General features: G+C 41.1%; 1 protein-coding gene across 1 annotated transcript in view; it reads left to right on the top strand.

Moving 5' to 3' along the window:
• Nucleotides 1-2,470: 2,470 nt before the first annotated feature.
• The window catches only part of TRDN (triadin), a 143,295-nt gene continuing 118,628 nt past the window's right edge, over nucleotides 2,471-27,137 (top strand). The window contains exon 1 of the mRNA XM_060237137.1: nucleotides 2,471-2,929. Within this exon, the coding sequence (XP_060093120.1) occupies nucleotides 2,908-2,929 (22 nt within the window). The 5' untranslated portion in view covers nucleotides 2,471-2,907. The remainder of the gene's footprint in view (nucleotides 2,930-27,137) is intronic.

Genomic DNA, 27,137 nt, shown 5'->3' with positions numbered 1-27,137 from the left:
TTTTTGCAGAATGTGCTGCTCCTTCCCACACTGCCAGGTAATATGAGGAACCCTGCACCATGCAGTAGAGCCCACGTTGCGACTCCTCCTTATAGTAGTATGACCCAAAGCACTGGTGTTGGTGTGGGCACTTCTGAGTGTTCTTCATAGCACTTTGGCAACCCAGAAAGGTTTGGCATTGCAGTGTTTTCCATTCCAGCAGCCTCAAATCTGTCCTCTATCTTCTTCTGCTAGGAAAGACAGACAAACAGTATTCAGCATGCTGCTGTGTGTCTTCAGCGGTGGAAACTGAAGAACTCTCTGGTTGCAGTATCCTTGCACAGACCTCAGTGGTAATGGGGCTTCTGCCTGGTTGCTTCAGGCAGCTTTCCTTGTCACAGGTGGCCAGGTGGATGTCTAATTCTAAGGCTGAGTTAGCAACTCAAAGTTCTGGCTGTGTCCAAAATCCAATCCAGTCCAACCCAAAATCAAAAGCCATATAATACTTTCTATTAAGATCATCCAATAAAAATTAAAACTTTCTTTTGGTTTTGGATTTTGCTTTAGTTAAATGCAGCTTCCTGCAACCACTATTAGGATAGCAGGGCAAGGAGATGCAGAAAGGGTGAAATAGACCATAGCATGCTGCTACAGAGATGCCCTCTAAAATTACTTCCCCGTGTAAACAATACTGTCCAGCTAATAGCATATACAAGTGATTCACTCCTGTCTTATTATGGCTGGTGATGCAGTGTCTTATTAGTTGGAATCATCTACAATGGCTGTAGGGTGACTAAGAGGAAGGAGATTTTCTGTGTAGACCAGTGAATGCCATAGAACATTAAGTTGGAAAGGACCTCCAGGATCATCTAGTCCAGCCCACTACACAATCAGGAAATACACAAATACCTCCCCCCACACCCCCTGCTCCATGCTGAGAAGATGGCAAAAAACCTCCATGGCCAAACTGGCATGGAGAAAAATTGGTGTCTGACCCTAAAGTGATTATCAGTGTTTTCCTGGACATGTAAGAAATGGCCAGAAGAACTAAGGACTGATGCAACCCTTCCTGCCCTCCTTCTCATGATCTGCCTGAGTTCACAGAATCAACATTGCTGTCAGATGGCCATCTAGTCTCTGTTTGAAAACCTCCAAGGAAGGAGAGCCCACTGCTTCCCAAGAAATCCTGCTCCACTAAGGTACTGCTCTGTTGGGAAGTTCTGGCCTGAACTTATGGGGCAACACAAAACAACTCTGCACCCTATGACATCCCTTCAATCACATGAAGATGGTGATCATACCACCTCTCAGTCATCTCCTCTTCAGGTTAAACATACCCAGCTCCTTCAACTTTTCCTCATAGGACTTGGTCTCCAGATCCCTCATCATCTCCGTTGCCCTTCTCTGGACATATTCCAATTTGTCTATAGCCTTCTTAAATTGTACCAGTAGGTAGCAATGCAGGCAGGGGGCATTTCAGTCACATAATAGAAGTCCACAGTTCTCTGTTTTGCCACAGAAGTCCAGAGACAACCAGCTTTCATGAGCTGGCACAACTCCTTTCATGAGCTGGCATCACCTGTCCCATAGGATTTATTGGCAAGGGTTAGATTTCCCATTCCTCTCATCTACCCAAGTTGTGGACAGCCATTCTGACTAGAGAACTTTTCACCTTCTGTCAGTGGCCCATTACACTGTATGCCTTCATAACTCCAGAACCTGAATCATAGGAGAAAAGCAGAGACACAGAATGTAATAGGACCAAGGCACAGGGTGACAACTGGCTATTGTGAAGCATCTCATAGGGATTTCTTGCCACAAGGTGACATTTTTAGGACCTCTGGATGGCATCCATGAACTTCTGTCCCTTAGATTAGGGCCTCTGGATGGCAACCATGCAGTCCCTGGAGACAGTCCGAAAACTTGTCTCAGTCAGCATTTCAATGAACAATGTAGACATCATTTACTGTCTGCAAGAAGCATCCCCCAATTCTGCAAGCCATAACAGGGACATAGTGATGTATGAAGTCCTATCATCACATTTGGGACTCAAGTGCATGTAACATTTTTTTCTGGACTGGTATTAGCAGAGTTATTAAAAACATGGCATATCCATGTTTTACTAACCAACATACTAGCATTGTACATTCACAGATTTAAGGAACAGGATAATAGAACAGATGGACTCATGGTCTAATCCAGTGAGTTCTTAGTACCTAAGGGAAGAACTATTAAAAAAAAGGTGATATATTTTCAGTGTCAGCAAGAAATTTAACAGGGTGAATTTACCTAAGTTTATTTTCCTCTTTAGTCATTCTGGCTGACTTCACAGCACCCTTCCCAACCCAAATAAGGCCCGGAAAGAATGTGCTAAGCTTTAAGTGTGCTAAGAATACATTTGAGCTGTGATGGATAAGATTACTGTCAAGTCTATATTTCATATTTTTTTTTTCAGACTAGACCTTGTAATTATATTTAAGAAGATGAAGGGGCTTTAATGGTTCTTTCTAGCTTCTTTGTGCTGTTGCTTCTTCCCTTACCTGCTTTGGTATCTCTTTTGTAGCTGGACTTTTTTATTTTTTATTTTTGGTCCATGCATGTGGTTCCTAGGATGCCAAAAAATCTGTGCTAGAGATTTGCTGAGAGCCCTGGCTATTTTTGTTAGAAGCTGATACTTTAGCCTGAGCTGTGAGCATTGCCTTGGGAGAGGGGTTAGTTTCTTGGGAGGTGGGGAGGGCACAGCTTGACAGAGAAGACACCTCAAAAGAAGCAGAAAAGACGGAGAAAAAGACCCCCCCCCCCAAGAAAGTAAGAACTGTAAAGGACCTCCCACCTTTTAATTTGGTGTCTCCGGCAAGAGTCAGCGTCTCCTCTCAGCTGCCAATAGAACTTGACCTTTTCACCAGAGTGCTTCTTATTGTCACCATTATGACTGAGATTACTGCAGAAGGTACTGTAACCATCTTTATGTTATAATTGTCTTGGGGATTTCTGCCTTGACATTTTAATAGATTTGGCCTACAAGTGTGATCTGTGGGCTTTTAGGGAATAGCAGTTTTCCTGCAGGGCTGGTTGCAAGGCAGAAGCTGCTTCTGTACAGCAGCTGGAATTTGTACTAGTTAGTGAAGCTCGATCATCCTACACCTCTAAAAATAGCCTCAGTCACATAACCTTAATGACACCCGCTTAGATGGGGAGGCTGCAGGATAAAAGTTTAGCAAAAGTCACATATATCTGTATCAAAACTGGAGGTATTAAGGTAGAAACCTTGAGGTTATTCCTAACCTGTTGTTTAGTGTTTGTGTACAGAAAGATTCTCATAGGAGCCACACACACACATTTTTAATTCTTTCAATTGTAGAAGGACATTTGAAAGCTTGGAGTTTGTTAGCCTTCCAGTTGCTTAGTAAATTCACTTTTGCAACTGTTGTTTGACAACAGATCAGGGCAGGGAAATGGAGGATTTGATGACATTATCTTCTACTTTCCTTTAAGGGAAAAGCAGGGGGAACTAGATAGGTGGGTGCTGTTTTCAGTGGTGATCCTATGATCAGCATCACATCTAGGGTTTTCAACAGTCCTTACTGATTCTGGTTTCTCTTCAGACCTTACTGCATGCAGCTTCATAACATATAAGTAGGGTTGCCAATCACCAGGTGGTATCTAGAGATTTCCTGGGATTACAACAGATCTCCAGGTGACAGAGATCAGTTCCCCTGGATGAAATGGTTGCTTTGGGATATGGACACTGTGGCATTGTACCCATAAAAGTCCTTCCCCTCCCCAACCTCACCCTCCTCAGGCTCCACCATACAAATCTTGAGGCATTTCCCAACTGAGAGCTAGCAACCCTACATATAAGGCACAATTACTTCCATTCCTGAAGCTAACAAAGCAGTCATCGACAGAGTTAGGACCTTGTAAGCTCATTGTCTCCTACAGTCAGAAGAGTGTAATTCTGCTAAGAAATTGTACAATAACAGACAGTGATTTTCTCAGGCCATATGCTCAGTCCACAAGTGGAACTTGACTGGAGGTCTCCAGATTCCAAGACCAAACCAACTGGACCACATTGGCAGTGACTTTTTAACACTGAGGAGTTAGGAAAAGCTAACAAAAGTCTGCAAATATTTTTTGCCTCATTATATAAATCCCAGTCAAAATGTAAGTTTTGATCCTCCCCAGTCAGTAGATGTAGAAGAAAAACAACTACTTGTCTGACTCAAGCTTAAAAATGATGTATGGTGCCTCATATTCCTTTGAAATAAATCTAGTGTTTGACAAAACTACACAATTCTGAAAACTTTAGGCAATTAATATACTCCTGGAAGCCCATAAGCAAGGTCTACAAAGAATGAGAACTCATCCTATACATCAATAAATGGCATTCTAAAAATATGAATACTTCATGAATATGTTTAATATATCCTCATCATTAATGTGTACAAATAACTTTTTATTCAACACAATGAGAAAGGAAAATGGGTATGCTTTTAAAAGACAACTTTTCAATTTGACAAAGAAATGTCACACTAGACTTTTCCATTGTAGATCATTCCATTTTTCTTCTCCAAGCTTATTACTGTTCTTTTATACATAAAGAAAAGGCACTCAGATAATATTCTTTGCACTTTTTATTCGCCAAACCACGCTGCTGTGCTCCAAGTGACTGCAGTTATTAATTAAATATGAAAGCAAAATACGCTTCATATAAGAGGATTTGCATTAAGCTTTATAGGAGACCAAATCTCTTTGCTCTCTAAAGACTACAGAATTAAAGAAGCCCTGCATCAATTACTATCAATACTGCACTGGACCATAGCACATTGGTAGAGTGCATATTTTGCATGCTGAAGACCCTAGATCCATTCTCTCTTGTCTCCAGTTAAAAGATCTCAGGCAGCAGGTGTTGGGAAAGGACTTTCTCTGCCTAGACCCTGGAGTGCTACTGCCTGTCAGAGTAGACCAATGAGCTTGATGGATTGATTTGCTATATGATATCTTCATGCATTTTCACGTAGCGTACATAAAATGGGTTACATCTACAAATGTTTGGTCGAATAGGCAAATGTTGGGGGGAGGGACAGTAGATGCAATCCTGCTCCCCTCTAAGTGTTTACATTCTATGTGCTTTTGAATGTGTTGTATAGCACCATTCACACCTTCAGGCTGGCAACTTGTATTCTATTATATGAACAGAATTTGTCATGACTCCTCATCTTGCAGATACCTAGTGTAAAGGACTCATGCTGTGCATGTTTTACAGACAGTGTAACTTCAGTAATAATTGCCATTAATGGACACGAGGAACACTGTCTTACTAATTTATGCAATTTATGTGGGAAAAGAAGCAATTCAAAATATCGGGCTAAATGGCAGCATTATTTACCTACCACCAATAAGAGATTCAGTGAAGTTATCAGATTCACAAGACAGAACTCAGGGAAGTAGAAGCTATTTTCCTATTTTAGGGAACTTTTAATTAAATTGAAGCAAAAAGTGTAATATGCATGCAGTTTTTCCTTCAAGGTGACTTATTTTAGCAGCTCTAAGCATCTGCATTATTAATTTGCTTTAAATCTTGGCAATTAATTTGAAATGTGGTGATGCAGAAATTCTCTATAGTGCAGCCCTAAGCAGGGCTGCCCCCATCCAAGTCCCCTGAATCAATGAGTTGAGTTGAGGTAGTACAATCCGGAGAACTGCATATGGGGGGAAATGAGTATTTCAAAGTTGATGCCAGCAGTTAAAGCACATGGCAGCTGAGTTTAGTTTAATCCAGTTATCTAATCCACTTATATGTGATTTAACATTTTTTAAATTTGCACACCCTTTTCCATTGGCCCATTTTTAAACAACTATTAAGCAACACAAAGATAGGCTACAATAAAAAAAGACAATAAAGAAATAAACATAGCAATAATCCTTTCCTCCCCCCAAAGAGTCAAGAAATAAACATAGCAATAATCCTTTCCTTCCCCAAAAGAGTCAAGAAATAAACATAGCAATAATCTTTTCCTCCCCCAAAAGAGTCTTGAGGCACCTTAGGGACTAACAGATTTACCGAAATGTAAGGTTTTGTGGGCTAGAGCCCCCTCATCATATGTATAAAGTGAATTTTTAGTTAGTTCAGCAGGCATTTCATGGATCTGATGCAACAGAATAACTAACATGGCTACCACTGGAATCAGAAACAACCCAATAAAACAAGCTATAATTATAATACTCCCCTGTTCTGGAGGGGGTTGCACTCCTCCTAAAGAATCAGGTTGTAGCCTGGGGGTGCTCCTGGACCCAGGTATCCTTTTGGATGAACAGATGGCAACAGTGGCCAGGAATGCCTTTCATCAACTTTGGTGGGACCAGCCAGCTGCCGCCCTTCCTAAATGGAAAATGCACTGTGATACATGCCCTGGTAACATCTAATTAGATTACAATATACTTTATGCGGGGCTGCCCTTGAAGACTATCTGGAAGCTACAGTTGGTACAGAATGCTGTGGAAGTGTAAGGTTTTGTGGGCTAGAGCCCCCTCATCATATGTGGGTGGGTCACAGGGACCCATTCCAGTCTTGTAGCACCTACAAGGACTTCCAATTTGCATCTTGGCTCAATTCAAAGTGGTGATATTGACCTTTAAAGCCCTGTACAGTCTGGGAACAATATACCTTAAGGAAGATCTTCTCACATATGAACCTACCCATATACTCCCGTCATCTTTGGAGGCCCTGCTTCAGTTGCCCCCACCACCTGAAATGAAATGGGTGACAACCTGAGAAAGGGTCTTCTCAGCTGTGACACCAAAGCATTGGAACTTCCTCCCCAGGAAAATTCATATGTCTCCCTCTATCAGCATCTTTTGTCAGCAGCTGAAGACTTTTTTTTTCCAGTAACAGTAACTGGCCCTCCTTCTGGTGTTGGTTGTTTATGAGTTTTAAATTGAATTAATTTATAATTTATTTATTTTCATTTTAATTTTTTTTAAAAAATACTTATTGCAGACCTTGATTGAGTGGAGAAGCAGCATTAAAATGTTTAAATAAGTAAAAAAAAAATTCCATATTCTACCAACATCTTGATATAACATAAATGTTTGCTTCTTGCTTTTAAAAATGTGCACCTGGCAGGGGGTGGGTAGTCCAGAGTTAAGACAACACCATAGAACAGGCCTTGGCCCTGGTAACCAGCCATTTAACCAGCATTTTTAATTATCTCTAGATATCATGTTATTAACTAGAACAAGCAGATATCACTAGTGCACATATCATGGCACCATAAATTTGGAAGTCCATCCCCAGGATGCCTCTTTTCCTCATTGTTTTTTGCCAACTGGTGAAGACTTCATCCCTTCCCCTCATCTGTCATACCCCCAATAACAGTCACTGGTCCTCCTTTCAGTGTTGTCTGTTTATGTGTTTTTAATTGAATTATTTTCATTTTAAATGCATTTTTGATTGCTCAGGGAATGTCTTTACACATGTGAGATGTGTTTATTCTAGTAAATAACCTGGTCACCATACTCTGTACCAGTTCATGTGTCCAAATGCTTCTCACAGAAAATCCCATATATAATACATTGAATAATTAAAACTCCACTAAATGTTGGAAAGGCCAGATAACTGTAGTGACATAATCTTTTTTTGATAAGAAAAGCTATGCACTTTGCAGTACCATTGGAAGCTGATGAAAAGCACTCTAAGCAATGGATAACACTTGTGTATCCTACACTAGGCGGAACACTCCCCAACTCTGAATCTGATCCTTAAGTGTGAATGCAGCCTCAGCTAGAACACCATATGCATGGTCAACTGCATCACTGCCAACAACACCCCAGCCTTGTCTGGACTGAGTTCCAGCTTTTGCAATGCTCACTCAATCCACTTCAGCGTTTAGGCACCTGTTGCAAACATTCAGTACCCCACCTAGATTCGATGGAAAGGATGTCATCAGCAGACTGATGATACTTCACTCCAGATCTTCAGATATCCTCCTGCAGCAATAATTCTGCAATAGAATTTTCACTTCAGATGAAACCCATAGGACCTCAGAGAAATGAAAAAATATTAGACAACACCTAACTCCAGCCATTTTACTTACCAAAAATATTTTCAGTTTCCTCAAATTTCCTTTATATGTGTGATCCTCCTATATTAAAGTAAAAGCTACAACCACAAAACATAAGCATTAATACAAAACATTAGTACTAAGTTCAATGGTCCAAACACACCACAGGTTGTTGACTACAAAGCAGAAGGCAAATAACCGTTATTCTTGCAAGTTGCACTTAGTATTCAGGAAAAATTGTATTGAATGCTGTTATGCATTTTAGCAGTGTGGGGAACTGTTCTTGCTGTATAAAGATTTAGTTTTGCTCTCAACAAGAAACAAGATTATTATTTTAAGGATACATTAGAGATATGTTCTCTTATTCCTCTTTGTTATTGTTAGAATCTTAAGATGGGCACATCTGCCTTGTCTGACCTCCTTCATAAAACCAAGCACTGTATCTTACCATTTCCTCCCTGGTTCAAATTCATAATGTGTTATTGATATACAATGGAAATACATCTACTGCTGAATTAATGACTTCCTATAACATACACGAATTTACCCTCTTGGGATTGTTTTGCCATTTCATTGCATTTGCTGCTAGTAATGTGAACTGCTCTGAAGTTCTTTACTTCACTTTTATAGCCATTGGGCCTTATTATGCCTTTCTGTCCTCAGGAAGCACATTTCCATCATGATACATCCAAGAGGCAATCAACAATCCTCTTGAGCCTTATCTTGGAAGAGCTAAATATATTTGACTTCTTAATGTAGGATATTTATTAAGAAACTCATATTGCAACCAAATGCTTCTTAAGAATAAACACTGGACAATGACACAAAATATCTTTGTCTATAAACAACAAATAAATTAGCAGCCAAAAATACTCCTTCAGTTGTCCATAGCAATAAAACAAACAGTAACATTCAGCAATTGGAGTGACAAATCTAACTCTTAAAACTGGGGAAAGGGAGTGGTTAGGAAGAGAAGGGGGGGGAACCTCCCAAAGCAACCAGAACTTTGCATAAATAAAATATTTTTTTTGCCTATTGCTTAATACTTGTAAGCTAGTGAATGGCCATTAAGGAATTCTAAAACTGATGCCCTATCATAGAAAATATTGTCTAGACATATTTAACACCTGAAGAAAAACTCTGCGATAAAAAGTCACCTTGGTTGCATTTTTTGAGGACAGAATGATTAAAAAAGCATCTCAACAACTTTGTTTTTTTAAGAAACCATAACCAGATCACAGTAAACAGTATCCCCAGTTAACACTTTTTAGCTTATAGGACACAGAAAAGTTCCTGGGCCATTAAACAAACCACTGATCTGGACTACCTTAGCCCATGTAAATGTGGGGTAAATCTGTCCCGTTAGTATTTGCAAAAGAAAAATTATTCAAGTCGTTTATTACAATCCAAGGTCAGTGAACAGAATCAAAAGGAAAAATGATTCATAGACGCTTTTGAGTGACATGTTGTCTGTAGATTGGCATAAACAGTTGACTTAACTGGACATCATTTACCACACTACAGATAAATGACTGGGACAAAAAACATAACTCCTCAGTTATGAAAAATGTTAGTTTTGAAACAGGCTCTGAATATTGTGAAGTTCAGTGACTTCTACCACCACAAACATAGATTTTGTTGGTGACTTACAAGATATGTTGAAATCTGCCTTGAGGCAGCAAATATGCTATTAATATAATTTGTGCATGTTCACATTTCTGTCCTGTAGTAGTTTTAAATCTATCAATCACCTTTGTACTATGCCTTTAAAAATGCTGAATACGTGAGACCTCAGCTGGACTCAATACATGCAAAAACTGAAGCAAACTTATGCCCTGCTCGTGTTTCAGTCTATTAACAATAAATGTTTCAAATGTTATTTTTTTTTGCTCTTTTATCTTTGACATCATCCATCTTAGTGAGGAAGGATGAGTTGTATACTAAAACTGTGTTAAAGCTGCTTTGATGCCTCAGAGGCGACTATAAGCCTTTACAGGGCAAAATGTTATTTCAGTGGCTACATGTTAAAAGGACCATATAGAAGAAAACTGTGTCTGATTTGCATATATTTATTTGCATGTAATTATACTCATTTATAAATAAACTGCATATGAATATGGTGGATGAGAAGGCTGAGGAAAGAGCAGACACGACAGAAAAGTTAAGGAAAGCAAATAGGTTGTGAAGAGAGAAAAGCTCTATGCAGGGTCTAAATGCAGGCAAAACCATATGAATTTGGTACAAAGTGGGTAGGTTGGAGTGGTGGTTTAATAGGAGAGATGAATAATTATAGTTGCTGAAGGAAATGAAAGAGTTGTCCAAGGGCTGAACAAGAGTCTGTAGAAATGAAGAAAAGGTACATGTGGACAGGAAGGCTCTATCTGCTGTTGGCCAGGAAAAGAATGTGAGTTCATGTATTAGCTTATATTGCCTTTCCTCCAAGGAATCCAGAGCACCATATTTGGGTCCCTTATGCCCGCTCCAACAAACATGAGAAATGGTAAGACTGGCCCAAGGCCAGTCAGAGAATTTCATGGGAGTATGGAAGGAGCAGAGACATGGTGGAGGGCACACTGGCAGGTAAAACCATAGAATTTCTTTTGATTCCTGACAGCAGTTTTTAGAATGCTGAAAGGCAATGGGATCTGGGGACAGGAGATCCCTCTTCCCAGTGGGAAGCTGACAACCCAGATTTCATGGCAGAATAGGGATTTGAACCCATTCTGTCCTTTCTTAGTCTAATACTGAAATAATTGCAATAAAAATATCTTTAACTGGACAAATTCTTACTTCTGTGCTACTCTTACACTTAGGACCACTTCAAGAAAGGTGTTAAATAGTGAGTTCAACACAGAACATTACATTACAGGCCGTGGCTGAGTGGCTCAGACTGAGTGGGCTGAAGCTAAATCCTACGAAGACAGAGGTCCTTTGCTTGGGTCGCCGCGGCCCGGGGGGGGGGATCCCCCTGCCAGCTTTTGACGGTGCACCGCTGATGGCGGCGGACAGAGTCAGGAGCTTGGGGGTGCTGTTGGAGCCTTCCTTAAAGATGGAGGCTCAGATAGCAGCCGCTGCCAAGTCCGCATTTTTTCATCTTAGGCGGGCAAGGCAGCTGGCCCCCTTCCTGGAGCGCGACGACCTAGCAACAGTGATCCATGCTACGGTCACCTCGAGGTTGGACTACTGCAATGCCCTCTACATGGGGCTGCCCCTGTCCCGGACTCGAAAGCTGCAGCTGGTGCAGAATGCCGCGGCCCGGCTGTTATTGGGTCTCCCAAAGTGGGGACACATTCGGCCGGGTCTTCGGACTCTGCACTGGCTTCCAGTGATGTATCGAGTCCGGTACAAGGTGCTGGTTATTACCTTTAAAGCCCTATATGGCCTGGGACCTGCCTACCTGAGGGACCGTCTCTCCCCATACGTTCCCCAGAGAGCACTGAGGTCAGGAACACAAAATCTCCTCTCTATCCCCGGGCCAAAAGAAGCCCGCCTGAAAGTCACTCGAGATAGGGCTTTCTCCGTTATGGCCCCCACTTGGTGGAATCAGCTGCCGGAAGAGGTGAGGGCCCTGCGGGACTTGGTTCAATTCCGCAGGGCCTGTAAGACGACCCTCTTCCGGCTAGCTTACACCTAGCCGGGATGGAACTTGACGTAACTGGCCTGCCATCTGTTTATATAAAATGATATGTTATTGGTTTTAAGCTGCATTGTTTTTATGAATTGAAATGTATTGGTTTTAATGTTTAAATGTGAAGTATTTAATTGTTCTATTTAAATTGTTAAATTGTTATTGTTGGAAGCCGCCCTGAGCCACTCCTGGGAAGGGCGGGATACAAATCCCGAATAAATAAATAAATAAATAAATAAACATGCTATATTATTACATACTAGCAAAAAGCAACATGGCGGGGCCAAGACCCCGCTTATATAACATGCAAAGAAACACCCTCCTGAGTCTATACAAAATCACTGCAGTCAAGTTTCCTACCATGACTGCTCATTGGTTCCTTCAAGCAGTATAGGTCTGTCAAGGTATCCCGTGGTTTCCCCCTGTATCTTGGAAGCATGTGAAGCCATTCTGAAACACTAAATTCAGTACACAACAAAAGGTCTGGATCAAACAAGAAGAAGCAGCTAAATCTAAGATGCAACAAGGGCCTGATTTTTCAGTGATTAAAATAGCCATCCAACTGCAAATTTCTAGTGTTCTTAAGTTTTAGTAATAGGAAAGAAATGAACACAAATAAGGAGTTTTTAATGAAATGCTTTTTGAATTGGATCTTTGCATATCTAGAAATCTCTGCAAAAATGCAATTGTGACCTATTGTTAATTTAAATATTCAGATTTTTATTGGTCTGTTGGTACTTAAGATGTATGGATCAATTTCTCAAGCCAGAGCTGAAGCTTGAGAAGCTCATGAGGGTAGGTAAACAGCATAGAGGTTACAAATATATATGTAGCCCACCAGTGGTTGTGTTGTCAGTGCCATGCTCAAAGCAGGCACAAATAATTTAAAATGATAATTGTAGCTGGCAAGGCATTGGGTACAATAGATGGGCTTTTTGGCCCATTATAGCCATCCCTCATCTCTGGATTTAATATGCATGATCATGCACACACATCTATCCCCCTCGGTCTTATCTTAGGATGGCCCAGGAATGGATTAAAGAACCACCAGGAACTTCCTGGTGGCAAAGTTCTTGTGGCTCTTCCATGGTATGTGCCCCACCATGATCAAAAGTGGTGTAATCACTCCACTCTGCACATGCATGGCCTGTGCCTGGGTCACCAGATGAGTGGGTGTCATCTAATAGATGGCACATCTCTAACTGTATAAGCTTTTTAAAAAAGAAAGACTGCCATGGCAACTGGCTTGTTTGAACCTACCTATGGAGTGGACGTGGCAAGAGAAAAATAGTTATGCTGTGGCTTGTGCAGCAATTTGCTGGAGGCCTACCAACCTTCAGGGCTCACCACAGATTCTCCTACAATTATTTGGTGTGACTTCCCATCACACACAATCCAAGTTCAATTCACGGACTCTATGACACTGCATTACTTACCCAGGTTCATGGGACCATGGAATGAACAGTGAACCTGGAATCTTGACCCTTAGGCCCCTTTCTTGGTAGCCCTTCCAGCGTTCATTACTAAGTGCTGCTGACAGAGAGGAATCCTGCAATCTTGTCAGGAGACACCAAGAGGTAGAGATTAATGTATTGGGGCACCTATTTGAGCAATATGCAGCATGAAGCTTGGTAGTGTAATATCACTGGTGCATGCAGAGGGTTAATAGTTACTTGGCAATGTTGTACCTGTAAGAATGCTGATATAGTAGCCCTAGTATGGCTGCCATCTTCTGATGCCCTTCTCTCCCCATGACACAGGACTCAGTTTATCAGCTGGACTACTCCAGGAAACTGTGGCATGCATCTTCACTGTTTATAACACACACCCCCAGAGGTCATTTTCTAGAAAAATAGGTGGTGGAGCTCATCCAGGGATTATTATGCAGCTGCATATACTATTCAATGGACAAGGAAGTGGAACTCTCAGAAGGAGGAGGAGGAACTCTCAGAAAGGTTCAGGAGCTGTGCTCCTGTGAGCTCCCACTGAATCTGAGGCCTGCACATCCCAAATTGCTTTTAATTGGTGACCTACAGAATAGGCTGCATATAAAGCAGGCAGTTGTAGAACTGGCACTTAGTATTCAGGAAATTCCCTTTGTCTGGCCTTTAATGACAGTTTACAAAGTTCTTGCAAATGCTTAATGGCAAAGAACTGTTACTTTGTGAAATGAGGGTATTAAACTAATCCTTCCAAGGTCGGTAAAATGAGTACCCAGCTTGCTGGGGGGAAGTGTAGATGACTGGGGAAGGCAATGGCAAACCACCCTGTAAAAAGTCTGCTGTGAAAACGTTGTGAAAGCAACGTCACCCTAGAGTCGAAAACGACTGGTGCTTGCACAGGGGACTACCTTTACTTGTATGTATTTTCCGTTGTTGTCTATCAAATGTAGAGGTGGCATTTGACCAGTAGGTAATACACTGGTTACACTGTTGATTTCAGGTGGTTATAGGCTTCCCAATCCCCCGCCCCGGGTGGGGGACCCCCCAATTTGGAGCCTCCTCCCCCGCTCGCCAAAAATCTGGAAGCGGGGGAAAATGGTGGCCCTTCCCTTCCCCTCCCACCCAGCCCCATCACAGCAGCTTCTCTTCGCCCCTTCCCTTCCCACCCAGCCCCGATCGCAGCAGCTTCTCCTCGCCCCTTCCCTTCCCTTCCCACCCAGCCCCATTGCAGCAGCTTCTCCTCACCCCTTCCCTTCTCCTCCCACCCAGCCCCATCGCAGCAGTTTCTCTTTGCCCCTTCCCCTTAGGCTTCCCAATCCCCAGGTCCCAGCCGAGATTCCCGGTTTTACAGGCTTTCTCCAGCCAGCTGGCCGGCAGGGGGAAGCTCCTCTCCTACAGACACCCTGTACCTCTAGATCTTGAGCAGGACCTGCATACAGGTATAGTTTTAAAATGTGTGTGTGCCTTTAAATTGGAGCAGGAAGTACTTCATTGGGAAGGGTTAGCAACAGCAGACCTCGTGAGAGTGCAGCCCCTCTGTTTGTTTTGCTTTTCTTTCGGACAAGTGAGTGTGTGTGTAAAAGAGCAACGTAGCTCCTGTACTTTCCAGACCTGGTTGTGGAGGCACCAGAGACTCCTGCTTTGTTCTACTGCTTCAGACCAACACGGCTGCCCACTTGCACCAGAGACAGTTAAGCGTGTGAGAATGAGAGAGAGAAAACGGGGGAGGGAACTCTATTATTCCCTATGGAGACTTATTCTCATAGGAAATAATGGAAAATTGATCCGTGGGTATCTGGGGCTCTGGGGGGGCTGTTTTTTGAGGTTGAGGCACCAGATTTGCAGCATAGCATCCAGTACTTCTTCCCAAAATACCCCCCAAGTTTCAAAAAGATTGGACCAGGGGTCCAATTCTATGAGCCCCAAAAGAAGGTACCCCTATCCTTCATTATTTCCTATGGAGGGAAGGGATTTAAAAGATGTGTGGTCCCTTTAAATGTGATGGCCAGAACTCCCTTGAAGTTCAATTATGGTTGTCACACCCTTGCTCCTGGCTCTGCCCCAATTTCTCCTTTCTCCACCCCCAAAGTCCCCAGATATTTCTTGAATTGGACTTGGCAACCCTAGGTGGTTATCTTGTGACATGTGTATTGTCCTAAGCAGTTCTACTCAGAATCCTTCTCAAGTCTATTTAATAGACTTACACCCAGGAAAGTGTTTCTTAGGATGGCAATGTTACTGTCTTACAATGAATTTGGAATTTGTGTAACCTTTTACAGGTCTGGTAGAGATTATTTTGAAAGGTAAACCTTTATCTAATCCTTCGGTAGATTTTGGTCATGTTTATTCAATGCTAAAGTTTCTTGGTATAGTTTTAAAAAACCCAGAGATGCATCAATGTCTGATTCTTTTGGTATGTTCATGCTTTTTTTTGGTGTGATAGTAGTCACTGGCAGAGCTTTTTTTGAGCAGGAATGCAGTTCCGGCTGGCTTGGTATCAGGGGGTGTGGCTTAATATGCAAATGAGCTACTGCTGGCAAACAGTGTAAAACAATGGCAATGTCAGGGGTGTGTGGCCTAATATATAAATGAGTTCCTCCTGGGTTTTTTCTACATAAAATGCCCTGTGGTACTGAATGCTGGCACCTTTTTTCCCCATACTGTCCTAAGTCTTGATCCTCATGTCCGCTTGCACACTTAGGTAGTGAAACAGAGAGCAGATCTTTAGGAACAGCTTGTTAGGGATCTCTTAGGCGGGGGGTAGAACAAATTTATATATAATATGAGTATGAGCACCATTTTTGAAACATAAAAACTACTGGGTATTTTTATGTACTGAATTTGACCATATTGATTTAGGCTGCGTGTTCATGAGCTTGTTGGATTAATTAATAATTAATATTATTTCAGGGTCAAATACAGCTTGTTAACAATCATTCACCAGCATGACCAACAAGAAAACTTACTGCAGGAGAGTTGGGGTTAAGCAGGTCAGAGAAAGGTACAGTTCATACTGTTGACATATCCAGTGTTCCTTAATTCATTGCTTTCTGGGCCCCAGATGGACAACTCTTTCTCTCATTCTCTCCAATGAAAAAAGTGAAGTGTGTGTGTCTGGATGCTATTTTGCTAACATTTGATACCATTTGTCCCCACCTAGAGACCCACTGCTCCTGAGACGTCACTCATCTCCATCACCACCTTCCATCATAATGATAATTATATTGAGAGTTTGTCTGTCTGTCTCTCACTATATAAAATCCAGTTTCTATAGTTATATTCACATTTTGGTGTGATCTCATTCCTTCTGGATGGATCATACAAACTGAGAGCACAAGATATTCTCAGAAGTGAGACACTGCCTGCCAAGTTTTGTCACTGTTAGGTAGGGGCACAGACCAAGAAAATGTAGTTTGTTTTGTTTTATGGTTCATGGCATGCCCAGTTCATGAGCCGAACTGGTTCTGTGAGGTTTGTGATGTGTTAGAATGCCCCCTTCCCCAGCATGCTAGAAACACCACATTTAAAGCGGATCTCAGCTGACACTCCTATACTGGCCCTTCAAGTTTGGTGAGGATTGGATTTACCGGGTATGAGTTATTGCACTCCAAAGAAGCTGCACCTATGCAAATGCTTTCTGGGAAAATGACAGGCACAGGAGTGTATAGAATGGACCTTATGCAAGCTTGCAGACACCCCCCCCCCAAGTCTCCAAAGGCAGGTTCTGAAGGACAGAAAGGCAAATTTCCCCAGAGTTTCAGCAAATGCTCCCAGCTCTCCTCAGGCCCAAACACATAGGCTGATTTCGCACTGACCTTTTACTGGCGTGACCACCCTCCTCACGCCGGCGGATCTGCAGGGATTTCGCACCAGAAGCGCCGGCGCAGCCAAAAGAGCCGGCAACTTCCGTCGCGAAACCAGCTCAAACGGAAACCGCCAAGAAGCAGGAAAACGTTTGAGCGGGTTTCGCGACGGAAGTAGCCGGCTCTTTTGGCTGCGCCGGCGCTTCTGGTGCGAAATCCCTGCAGATCCGCCGGCGTGAGGAGGGTGGTCGCGCCAGTAAAAGGTCAGTGCGAAATCAGCCATAGATTTTCTGGTCACAGCCCACCCCAGATGAAATTTGTGGTTATTCACCATTAGCCAAACACATTGTATAGATAAGAGATCACCTGTTGTGAAGCAGACAAATGCAATGAAGTGGGGTAGTCAAACAGGGGCTTGCTTGTACAGGCAGATATTTGCTGAGGTGGATGTTGTTCCATAAGGCTGGTGTTGTGTTATGAGGTAGATGTTGTTTTATGAAGTGGGTGTTGGGTGAGGGAGATTTTCTTTGGAGGATAAAAGTAAAGGGGATATATAGAAGTTTTCTCAGTGGGAGAATATCAGTGAGAAAGTACTAGATCTGGGCAGGAGGCTCTGAGACTCCTGGTGATGCCCTGCTAGGGCTGGGCTCCAGTGCACTGGTAGGATGGGTTTTGTGTCTGGGGATGAGGACCTGTGGCAGGTAGGGAGTGGAGTACTTCTTTTCCCCCACTTGCTTTCACACTCATGGCACACACAGGTGTTCACAATCAGGACGGATGGAAGGGTATAAATGTGAGTCATCAGCTGAGGCAGCCAGTAGCTACAGTATGTCATTCTGCTTGATGTGAGCAGAGAGATGGGGTGGCTCAGAACCCTGACTTCATCTAAAACTCAAACCCCACCAAGGGTAGAGGTGTTCACAATAAGGAATAAATGAACATGCTTTTATCAAATTCCCTGCCTCTCTGTCTAACTGCTAAACCCAACAGAGGAGAGGATGCAGAGCTGAGGGTATATATTGCATTTTTATCCCATAGAGCGGAATGGGAACTCTATTATTTGCAGCCAACAGTGCCTGTTAAGTTTTGGAGGGTTTCTATTGCTGTTTTCAAGGCTGGATAATGCCGCCAGTTGCTTTGAAGTTTGGTAAACATTTTGATTGATCAGAGACATTGGTCTGAAAATCATCCATTCATGAAGCACCATGAACCACTTGGAAGTTCGTGGAAAGTTCATGCCAGTTGGCCTGCCATGAACTTCAATTCACAAACTTTGAACTGGTCCAAATTAATCATGAATTTTAATTCATGAGCTGGTTCATGCCCATCCCTAATCACCGTTGTGATGGCAATGGGAATTCTGTTATATTTTAATCTTAAAAGACAATATGGTTTTATAGTTTGTTTTATATAGAAGAGACACATTGGTGATTTTAAGTTGGGTTTGGATAAATAGAAAAAATACAGGTTTTAAGAGCAACAATAAAAACAAATCCAATATATCATGTAGGAGACAAAACATAATAATGAACATAACATTATTTAGATTAAATATCTAAATGAATGGAGGAAACTCCATACATATGCTTGATATATGAGAACCAGTTTGGTGTAGTGGTTAAGTGTGCAGACTCTTTTCTGGGAGAACCAGGTTTGATTCCCCACTCCTCCATTTGTACCTGCTGGAATGGCCTTGGGTTAGCCATAGCTATTGCAGGACTTGTCCTTGAAAAGGGCAGCTGCTGTGAGAGCCCTCTCAGCCCCACCCACCTCACAGGGTGTCTGTTGTGGGGGAGAAGGCATGGGAGATTGTAAGCCGCTCTGAGTCTCTGATTCAGGGAGAAGGGCAGAGTATAAATCTGCAATTCTTCTTCTAGGATTTCTTGGACTCCAATCCAAAGATCACTATCTATTTTTTTCTAGCATTGACTTGTTAAGACACATTGCTAATGCTGATTGTTTTATTTTTATTGTAAAGAACAGTAAAATAATGATTTTTTTTAAAAAAAATCAACAGGCTGTGACAGCAATGACAACAATTTTTAGCAATTAACATTCTCTTGATGTTGAAAACTGCCTTAAGGGAAATATACAAGTAAATGTATGAAATTTGATTTCCAGGGTTTTAACAAATTATATTTAGTTAGCATACATTTATTTAAGATACCTTTCTCAATAATTATTCATGGCAGCAATGTGTTGGAGTTTTTTCCCCTTCATTAAAACTGATTAAGAAAATGTTCTTCATCAAATTAAATTTGCTATACTTCTGTTTGTTGCCTTTTCAGGCAAACACATACCATCATGAGGTATGCTAGAGGATTGCCCAATTAAAATTATAAATACAAAGCAATGTGATAGTTGTATTTTGCATTTCCATCTTCTAAATTGTATTTTAATAGATTTGTTATGATAAAATAGTATCACATGAATAGGGATCTGTAAAGCTACATGAAGGGGGAAGGAAAAGGGTGAAAAGAACAAGGAAAGTAGACTCCCGCAGACATTGTACATCTTCCCCCATTCTTCCCAAGGTGTCAATAGTAAGGTTTTACTTTGCTCCTTCCCTTCAGTTCACATTTGTGCTCATCACAGAATAGTATGAAGTCATGATACTAGTTCTACTGTTGCTGTTATGCTGATCTGGCTGTGTAAATTGCTTTTGTTAGTAAGCTGTTAGTAACTACAAGCAAGCAGCTCTCTTGGATGAAAAGTTATGTACAAATGAAATATATATATATATATATATATATATATATATATATATATATATATATATATATATATATATATATATATATATATATATATATATATATATATATTCTATCATTATCAGATTTTTTATTATCATGGATGAAAAGTTATGTATAAATGGATGAAAAGTTATGTATAAATGAAATATATATATTCTATCATTATCATAGTTTTTTCCTCATTATTTCATTTTGATATTCCTTTCTCCTGATTAAAGCCATTGCTGCTTATATTCTCAATTATCATGGTGAACAAATATCACAACTTCCCATCAGATACAATCTGACAATCTTTTTCTCTAAGACGGAATGTATACCAGTTCCTTTAAATTGTTTGTTCAATTCATTTATATTCTACTTCTCTGGAAGCCTACCAAAGCAGGTAACCATGTAGCTTCATAAATGTATACCCTCAAAACTGGTATATGTACATCAACCTTAAAATGTAGTTCTATAGTATTTTTCAACACCCGTTTGAAACCTCCTTGAATTTCTTATCTGCAAATCAAATAAGTAATGAATTGTTCATTATTTTTTCAGTCTGTTGATTACACAGTTTTAGTGAAATTACCCAATCAAGGTATCATTCAATCAAGAAATAACTAAACAATACATGATGAGATTCTGACAGTCACCATGAACTGCTCTGAATTTCCCAAAGATCATAAATGTTATTTGAAAACCATTACATTATGGGGAGGACATTTTGAGTTTCATTTCATGATTTGCAGTTATCCAATCTGTGGTAGAAAGCATCAAGGTTCCTTGCATATATTACTTGTTACAAATTATTGTGAATTGAAGCTAGATTCAAAAACGCCTATGACAATACATGCCAGGGTTGCCAGCTTCCAGGTGGGGCCTGGAGATCTCCCACTTTTACAACTTATCTCCAGCTGACGGAGATCAGCTTCCCAGGAGAAAATAGCTGCTTTGACTCTATGGCATTATACCATGCTAAGGCCTCTCCCCAAACCCCACTGTCTCCCAGATCCACCGCCAAAGTCTCCAGGTATTTTCCAACCCAGACCTGGTAACCCTAATGCATGCTATTATGACCTTTTATTGCAGCTTATCATGTTTGTCTTCAAGGCTCCCTGTATGCTTCCCTCCACACTGTATGGTCACCAAATCTTATATTTCAAATAGATGGCCTAGTACGCTAGTATTCTTAGCCATATTCTCATTTGAGTCCAGATTAATTTATTAATGAAATAATCCTTCTTTTAAAATAAACTTTCATTTACTACATCAGCTGCCTTGCAAAGAAATGATAACAAGATTTGCTTCAGTGCAAAATACATTATCCAGTTGAGTAATTCAATGGAATTTATATACTGTACTGTTTCTCCCTATTCCCCACCCTTCTTCTACCTTTAGGCTTCAGTGAAATTATGTAAGGGTACCATTTTGGGAAACAAGCCTTTAAAAAACCTGTAAGACCACTTTGCATTATATTCAGGTTGCATCCCTATAGAATTTGTAGGTTTCAGTGGTTCTCTTACTAAATATGCCCTAGAAGATCTATCATTAGGGTTCCCATGTTTTTAAAAGGATATAAACAATTATAGAATAACGGTTTCAGATGTCTGCTATGGAGGCAGAGAAGGGGATTTTCCAGGGCAAATGGCCCCCTTCTAAATGGCTTTTTCTCTGCTCAGCAAAACATAACAAGTGTCCTTATAACAGCTTTGGATAGTTGGGTGAGATATTATAGTGGATAGTGGTACCTCTCTGAATTCCCACCTACTGACTTATTTAGTCTTTTTTAGCTCTTAAAATTCAGAGGAGACTTTTAATCTAGGTTGTGTCCAGTTCGGCCCACATAAACTCACAAGTAATTTCTGGATTATAGTTTATTTATTTTATGGCAAAATAAATCTCTGAGTTAAGCTCCCTGATTATTTTGCTTATTATTTTGTTTTGATAGCCCATTTGCTACTAATTTTCTTTTATTACATATAGAAGACCCTTTGTTATTACTCTAAATAATTTTGGTAGGGATCTTTTTTCTAGATTTTTTTTCTCCATTCATAATGATTTTATTTTTGAGCCCTTTGAGGAAATACATGAAAATGCAAGAAGTCTCCAGTATAACAATAACCCGAAGGAGATTAGAGTACTATTGTAAATACTCCATTTCAACAAATGTGGAAATATACGTTTTATGATTATTGCTTATCTAATTAATGCCAAAGTGCAACACAATTTATATAGCAGGAAAGGAAATTAATAAAGAAAGGTTACATGATGAATGACCACAGTCTGGTAGCCTGAGAAATACAGAGATGTAAGATGAATAAATAAGCGGTTTTTAAAAATATTATTATGAATAATATTAAGATGTTGATAACATTGTCACACTGACAAAGTTATCTGGAAACTTTTATATTAATATGAAGTTAACTTCAGAAGAGTATTTGCAACTTATTTAGGACCATAGTGGATATTTTAAAATCACAAAAGCAAAGTTTCCTTGTACAGTCTTTGTCATAAAAATGCTATCCAATCTGGACTGGATGTAGAATAGCCACACTCACAGTTTTTCCCTTGTCCAGCCAGAATGGAGGTTCCTTATGGGAAAAAAAGGCAAAAGTTCTGACTTGTGCTGCACTACGCACTACAACCAGGGCTTTTTATTGGTAGAAAAAAGTCCAGCAGGAACATATTTGCATATAAGGCCACACCCCCTGATGTCACCAGAAGTGACATCACCTGTTCAGTAGGTTACTTTCTGCATATTGACACAGAACAGTACAGTGACATCAGCTGCATTTCATGGATGTATTTTCACACAGCCCAATGAGAGACCTTGTTTTGCGCCCCCCCCCCAATACATGGTCAGAGAGAGAGCCATGTGTGGTGGAATGGGAAGTGGCAGGACCAGCTTCTCCTGGGAGAGGGTGCTTATGGGTGGTCCCACATCTCTTGCTTTCTTTGCAAGCCTGTTGGAGGCTGGAGGCAGCAGAGAGAATGGAGTGCAAGGTCTGGGAGTGCATGGCTGCCTAGTGCCTTCCCTCTGCCAGAGACCTTTTTTTGAGCTGGACCACCAGGCAATATCCTTACTATCACCCAGCTTGCATGTCTCACCCAGGCCTATGCAAGCCAGTGTGGTGTAGTAGTTAGAGGTTTGTGCTAGAATCTGGGAGTTTCAGGATCAGATCTTCACTCTGCCATGGAAGCTCAGTAGTGACCTTGGGCCAGTCACATATTCTCAGCTTAATCCACCTTAAAGGGTTGTTGTGAGAATGAGTTAAACTGCTTTGTGTCCCCATTGTGGAGAAAATCTGGGTATAAATGAAATAAATAAACATAGGTGAAAATGGGGAGCAGATAAAATGTTAGTTGGCTGGTAGGTGGGTGTGAAGGCTATTTTTGCCTTTGACGGAAGGATCATCAAGACCAGGCCCAGAAACAACTATTAAGTGACTGGTCCTACTTGACTTGTATGAATCATCCTGGTCTGGCTGCTTGCTACTATGCAACAGCAGCCACCCCACAAAAGCCAACGTGGTGTAGTGGTTAGAGGTTCATATTAGGTTCTGGGAGGACCAGGTTTGAATCCCCCGTTTACCATGGAAGTTCACTATATGACATTAGCTAGTCAAACACTCAACCTAATTTACCTCACAGGGTGAAGATAAAATGGTGAAGAGAATAATGCAAGCTGCTTTGTGTCTCCATTGTGGAGAAATATGGGGTATGAAATAAATAAATAAATATTATATTTTGGTGAAAGGGGGCAGATAAAAGATAGTTTGGTGGTGGGTAAGGAGAGAAAGAAGCAAGGAAAGGTGAGGGTATGGGGGCTGACAGCTGGGAAGAAAGAGCAAATAGTGGGAAAGGGTATACAGGGGGAAATGAGGTGCCCTATACAAGTTGTTGTGGGTTCCTGACTATGTACAACATGACATAGCCCAATAAATTCACTGGATTGCAGGGGGAAGGGGCTGGTATGCTGATGTAACACTGATGTGCTAATGTCATGGTCATTCTAGAACTTTGCAAAAATGCTCCAATAAAACCATAGAGCTTTTGCAAATCCTACGACATCATTGCCTTGGTATGATGACTGCTATTCCTCCATTCCCTTCCATTGGCACCTGAAGCACCAGCAGGAAATTATATGGATTAGTGGGAGACCCCTACCCCCCGCCTCTTGGGAAACCTATGGCTCAGTGGCCAACACCGCAACTGTTTTTTCTTGGGTAGAGGCTGCCAGAGGGAAGGGGAGGGCAGGTAGGTTGGCTGGTGGGTGGGAAAGAAAGAAGCAAACATGAAAAAGGATGAGGTTATGGACATTTTCAGGGAATGGAAAGAGAAACTAGTAGGGAAGGGGAAATGTGTTGCCTACCATAAGTCCTTGTAGGTCCCTTGCTTCTTTAAAATTGCCATGATCTTTATTTATTTATATTTATTTGATTTGTATCCTGCCCTCCCCCCTCCCATTCTCTTTAGCACTGGAATGGGAAAGGGAGACTGCTGCCATCCAAAAAGAGAGACCTGCCTGCTCTCTCATTGGCCACCTTTCCCATGGTGAGCCTCACCCTCCATCCATGTGCTTCCTTCCAGGGAGATGGGGGGGGCAACATCAGCCCCCGCCACAGCCAGCAGGAGCCAGTTATCTATTCAGTAGCTCATCCGACTGAAAATAGTTCATCCACCTAGACCAGCAAATGTTAATTTTCCTGATTGCATGCCCCCTGCAAAGATTACTGCACAAAGGTGACGTAGCTACAGATGAAATATACTGTACACAATATCCCACTAAAACCTGCTGTTTTGTTCTCTAAGTATTTGAAACCTGAGCTTTAGGACTTTCCTCTCTTCACAGTCATTTAGAGTAGAAATGATTTGGTAGTACTATACAACACACTTACAATTGTGTGAGGGTGTTTTGACAGAATCAACAATACCGTCTGAAGACTTTTGGATGCTAATCCCCTTTCCCTAGTTGTAATGCCTGAATAAGCTGAAATTCATAAAAGTACTTCCACAAAATCCTTCACAATAGAAAAATTTGCATTAAAAAGAAGACTAAATGTCTTCTAGGAACAATACTCTTTTTCACATACATTCATACTAAAACAAGGATTTTTTTTAAAAAAAAAATCTGATTTCAGTGGGCCATGAAATTACCTGTGAAATAGTTTTTAAAGGAGACTTCAGGATTGATTTATTATTATTATTAGTTTGCTGAATTTTTTTCTTTAGGGAAACAGTAAAAGTTGAGGGCTTCAATGGTTGGAGAGCTGGAGAAGTTAGGATAGCTCAGTTCCATGCCACAGACTTCTTGGGCATCACTCTGGGGCTTTTGCGGGAAGCCTGTAAATGAAACTTAGCTGTTTGGTTGTTGCTTTTTAAATTTGTGGAGAAATTGCGGGACTCTTGAAAACACATCTACTTAAAAAAAATCTATCTACATAGTTTACATTTTCCTTTTTGTGAAATACATTTGCATTAAAATAGTATACTTTAAAAAGATCTTAGCTTTTCCTGCTGCTTCATCTCAGTTAAAGTAATCACAATCCTCACAACAGATTGAAGTGGAAATTATTATGGTATCACAAAGGTAGAATTATGATTCCAGGTGAATGTAAGTAGTGGGGGCTGATGAACTCTTTAGAAAGGTTGATCTTGTTTCAATGCAAGTGCCTTTTAAAAATAAAGAAGAGAAAAGCAATAGCAGATCACAAACTGTTTCTAAAGAGTGTTTTGTGAAGTTTCCTTAAACTTCCCTTCTGCGATCTCTTCTGTATAGATTTTGCTCACACAAAATCCCACAGTTAGGCCTTTATGTAAAGAAGATGTTTTTTGTAAATATTTCTGCATGGTTTCTATTAAATCCAACTGCTAAAAAGAAGTTGTACTTTTTTGTTCATAGCTATGGATAAACCTTATCTTACTTCATTCCTCTTTGAACTGTAAAACAAATTGCAAGTGATATAAATTAAAGAAGCTACATATATACTGTGTTTTCGCACTGACCTTCAAGTGGCGCGACCACCCTCTTCACACCGGAGGATCTGCGCGGATTTCGCACAAGAAGCGCCGGAGCACCCAAAAGAGCCGGCGACTTCCGTCGCAAAAGCCGCTCAAACGTTTTCCTGCTTCTTGGCGGTTTCCGTTTGAGCGGGTTTCGCGACGGAAGTCGCCGGCTCTTTTGGGTGCTCCGGCGCTTCTTGTGCGAAATCCGCGCAGATCCTCCGGTGTGAAGAGGGTGGTCGCGCCACTTGAAGGTCAGTGTGAAAATGCCCTGTGTTACTTATACCACTAGTCCATTTAACCCTGTATAGTCTATTCTGATGGGCAGGAGCTCTACTGTGGTAGCTGCCAAAAGTTTCTTTTACTTTGAAGATGAAACCTGTAACTTTCAGCATGCAAAACAATGAGCTCTACCCCTTATTTACAAAACTAGTGCAGATAATATATATTGATAAAACTAGTGTGTGTGCAATAGAAGGGAGATCACATTCATGGGCTGCATCCCTAACCTCAGCATAAGCACACATTGCTCATATGTACACATCTCTGCAGAGCATGGATCATACATACAAAAGTTTTTGTGCATATGGAACAATCTGTAGGCAAGTGACTTATAGAGGTTATTAGGCTGTGAGCAAGCAGTACCCCTCTCCTCTGTGAGTTGGAACCGTCAAGCTGTGAATAGAAGGAGTTCACAAACAAATCTCCCCTGGCACTCTCTTGCAGCCTTCTGTCCTCTAAGGAATGTTGGAAACACTTTGGAATAGAGTGGGGTATAACATGAAGAAAATGGAATCAGCAGAAATCTCCACTTATTCCACAAGTGTTTGGAAGATTTTTTGCGTCTTTCTGCTCATTTCTCTTTTATCTGCCATAGACACAACATTGATCAGAAACACTGGCCATAAGAGTATTCTTTAAGAGTTAGTTTTTTCATTCATTGTTAATGAGTTAGTTCTCCATAGTGTCATTATATTATCTGCTGTTCAGTGACAGCTCTGAAAATTATCTTTAAGCAGTGCTGACAATGGCGGGGGAAACCTCTTCATGACACAGTTGATTTATTTCAATATATTTCCCCCCTCAGTGGCAATGTGTAGGTGCCTATGGCATTGAATACTGTTTCAAGAGATCTTGGCAGTAGGGTGAAAACCCACACTGCAGCTAGGTTGTTCATATGTATTGTCTTCCCCTCAGTGTGTATTTTTATTTATTTATTTATTTGAGATTTATATCCCGCCCTTCCCACCAGGTGGCTATGCAGGTCATTGTACTTACTCTCACTTTCAAGTTCTTGGGGCAGGCTCTGAAATCCACTGCCTTCCTCATCATAGCACTAGGGATTGCCCAGGTCATTTTCACCTGATTCCAGCACCAGTCCCACTGGCCATGGACCCAGGATACTCACTTCATCAATCTTTTATTTCTGAACTTGTTGCTTTTGCCTTAGTCTCAGTGTCCGGATGTCATACTGGAGAATA

This window comes from Heteronotia binoei, chromosome 1 (genome assembly GCF_032191835.1).
Source record: "Heteronotia binoei isolate CCM8104 ecotype False Entrance Well chromosome 1, APGP_CSIRO_Hbin_v1, whole genome shotgun sequence".
NCBI classification, from domain to species: Eukaryota; Metazoa; Chordata; class Lepidosauria; order Squamata; family Gekkonidae; genus Heteronotia; species Heteronotia binoei.
Note: the sequence above shows the minus strand (reverse complement) of the source record. Positions and strands in the feature narration are given on the sequence as shown.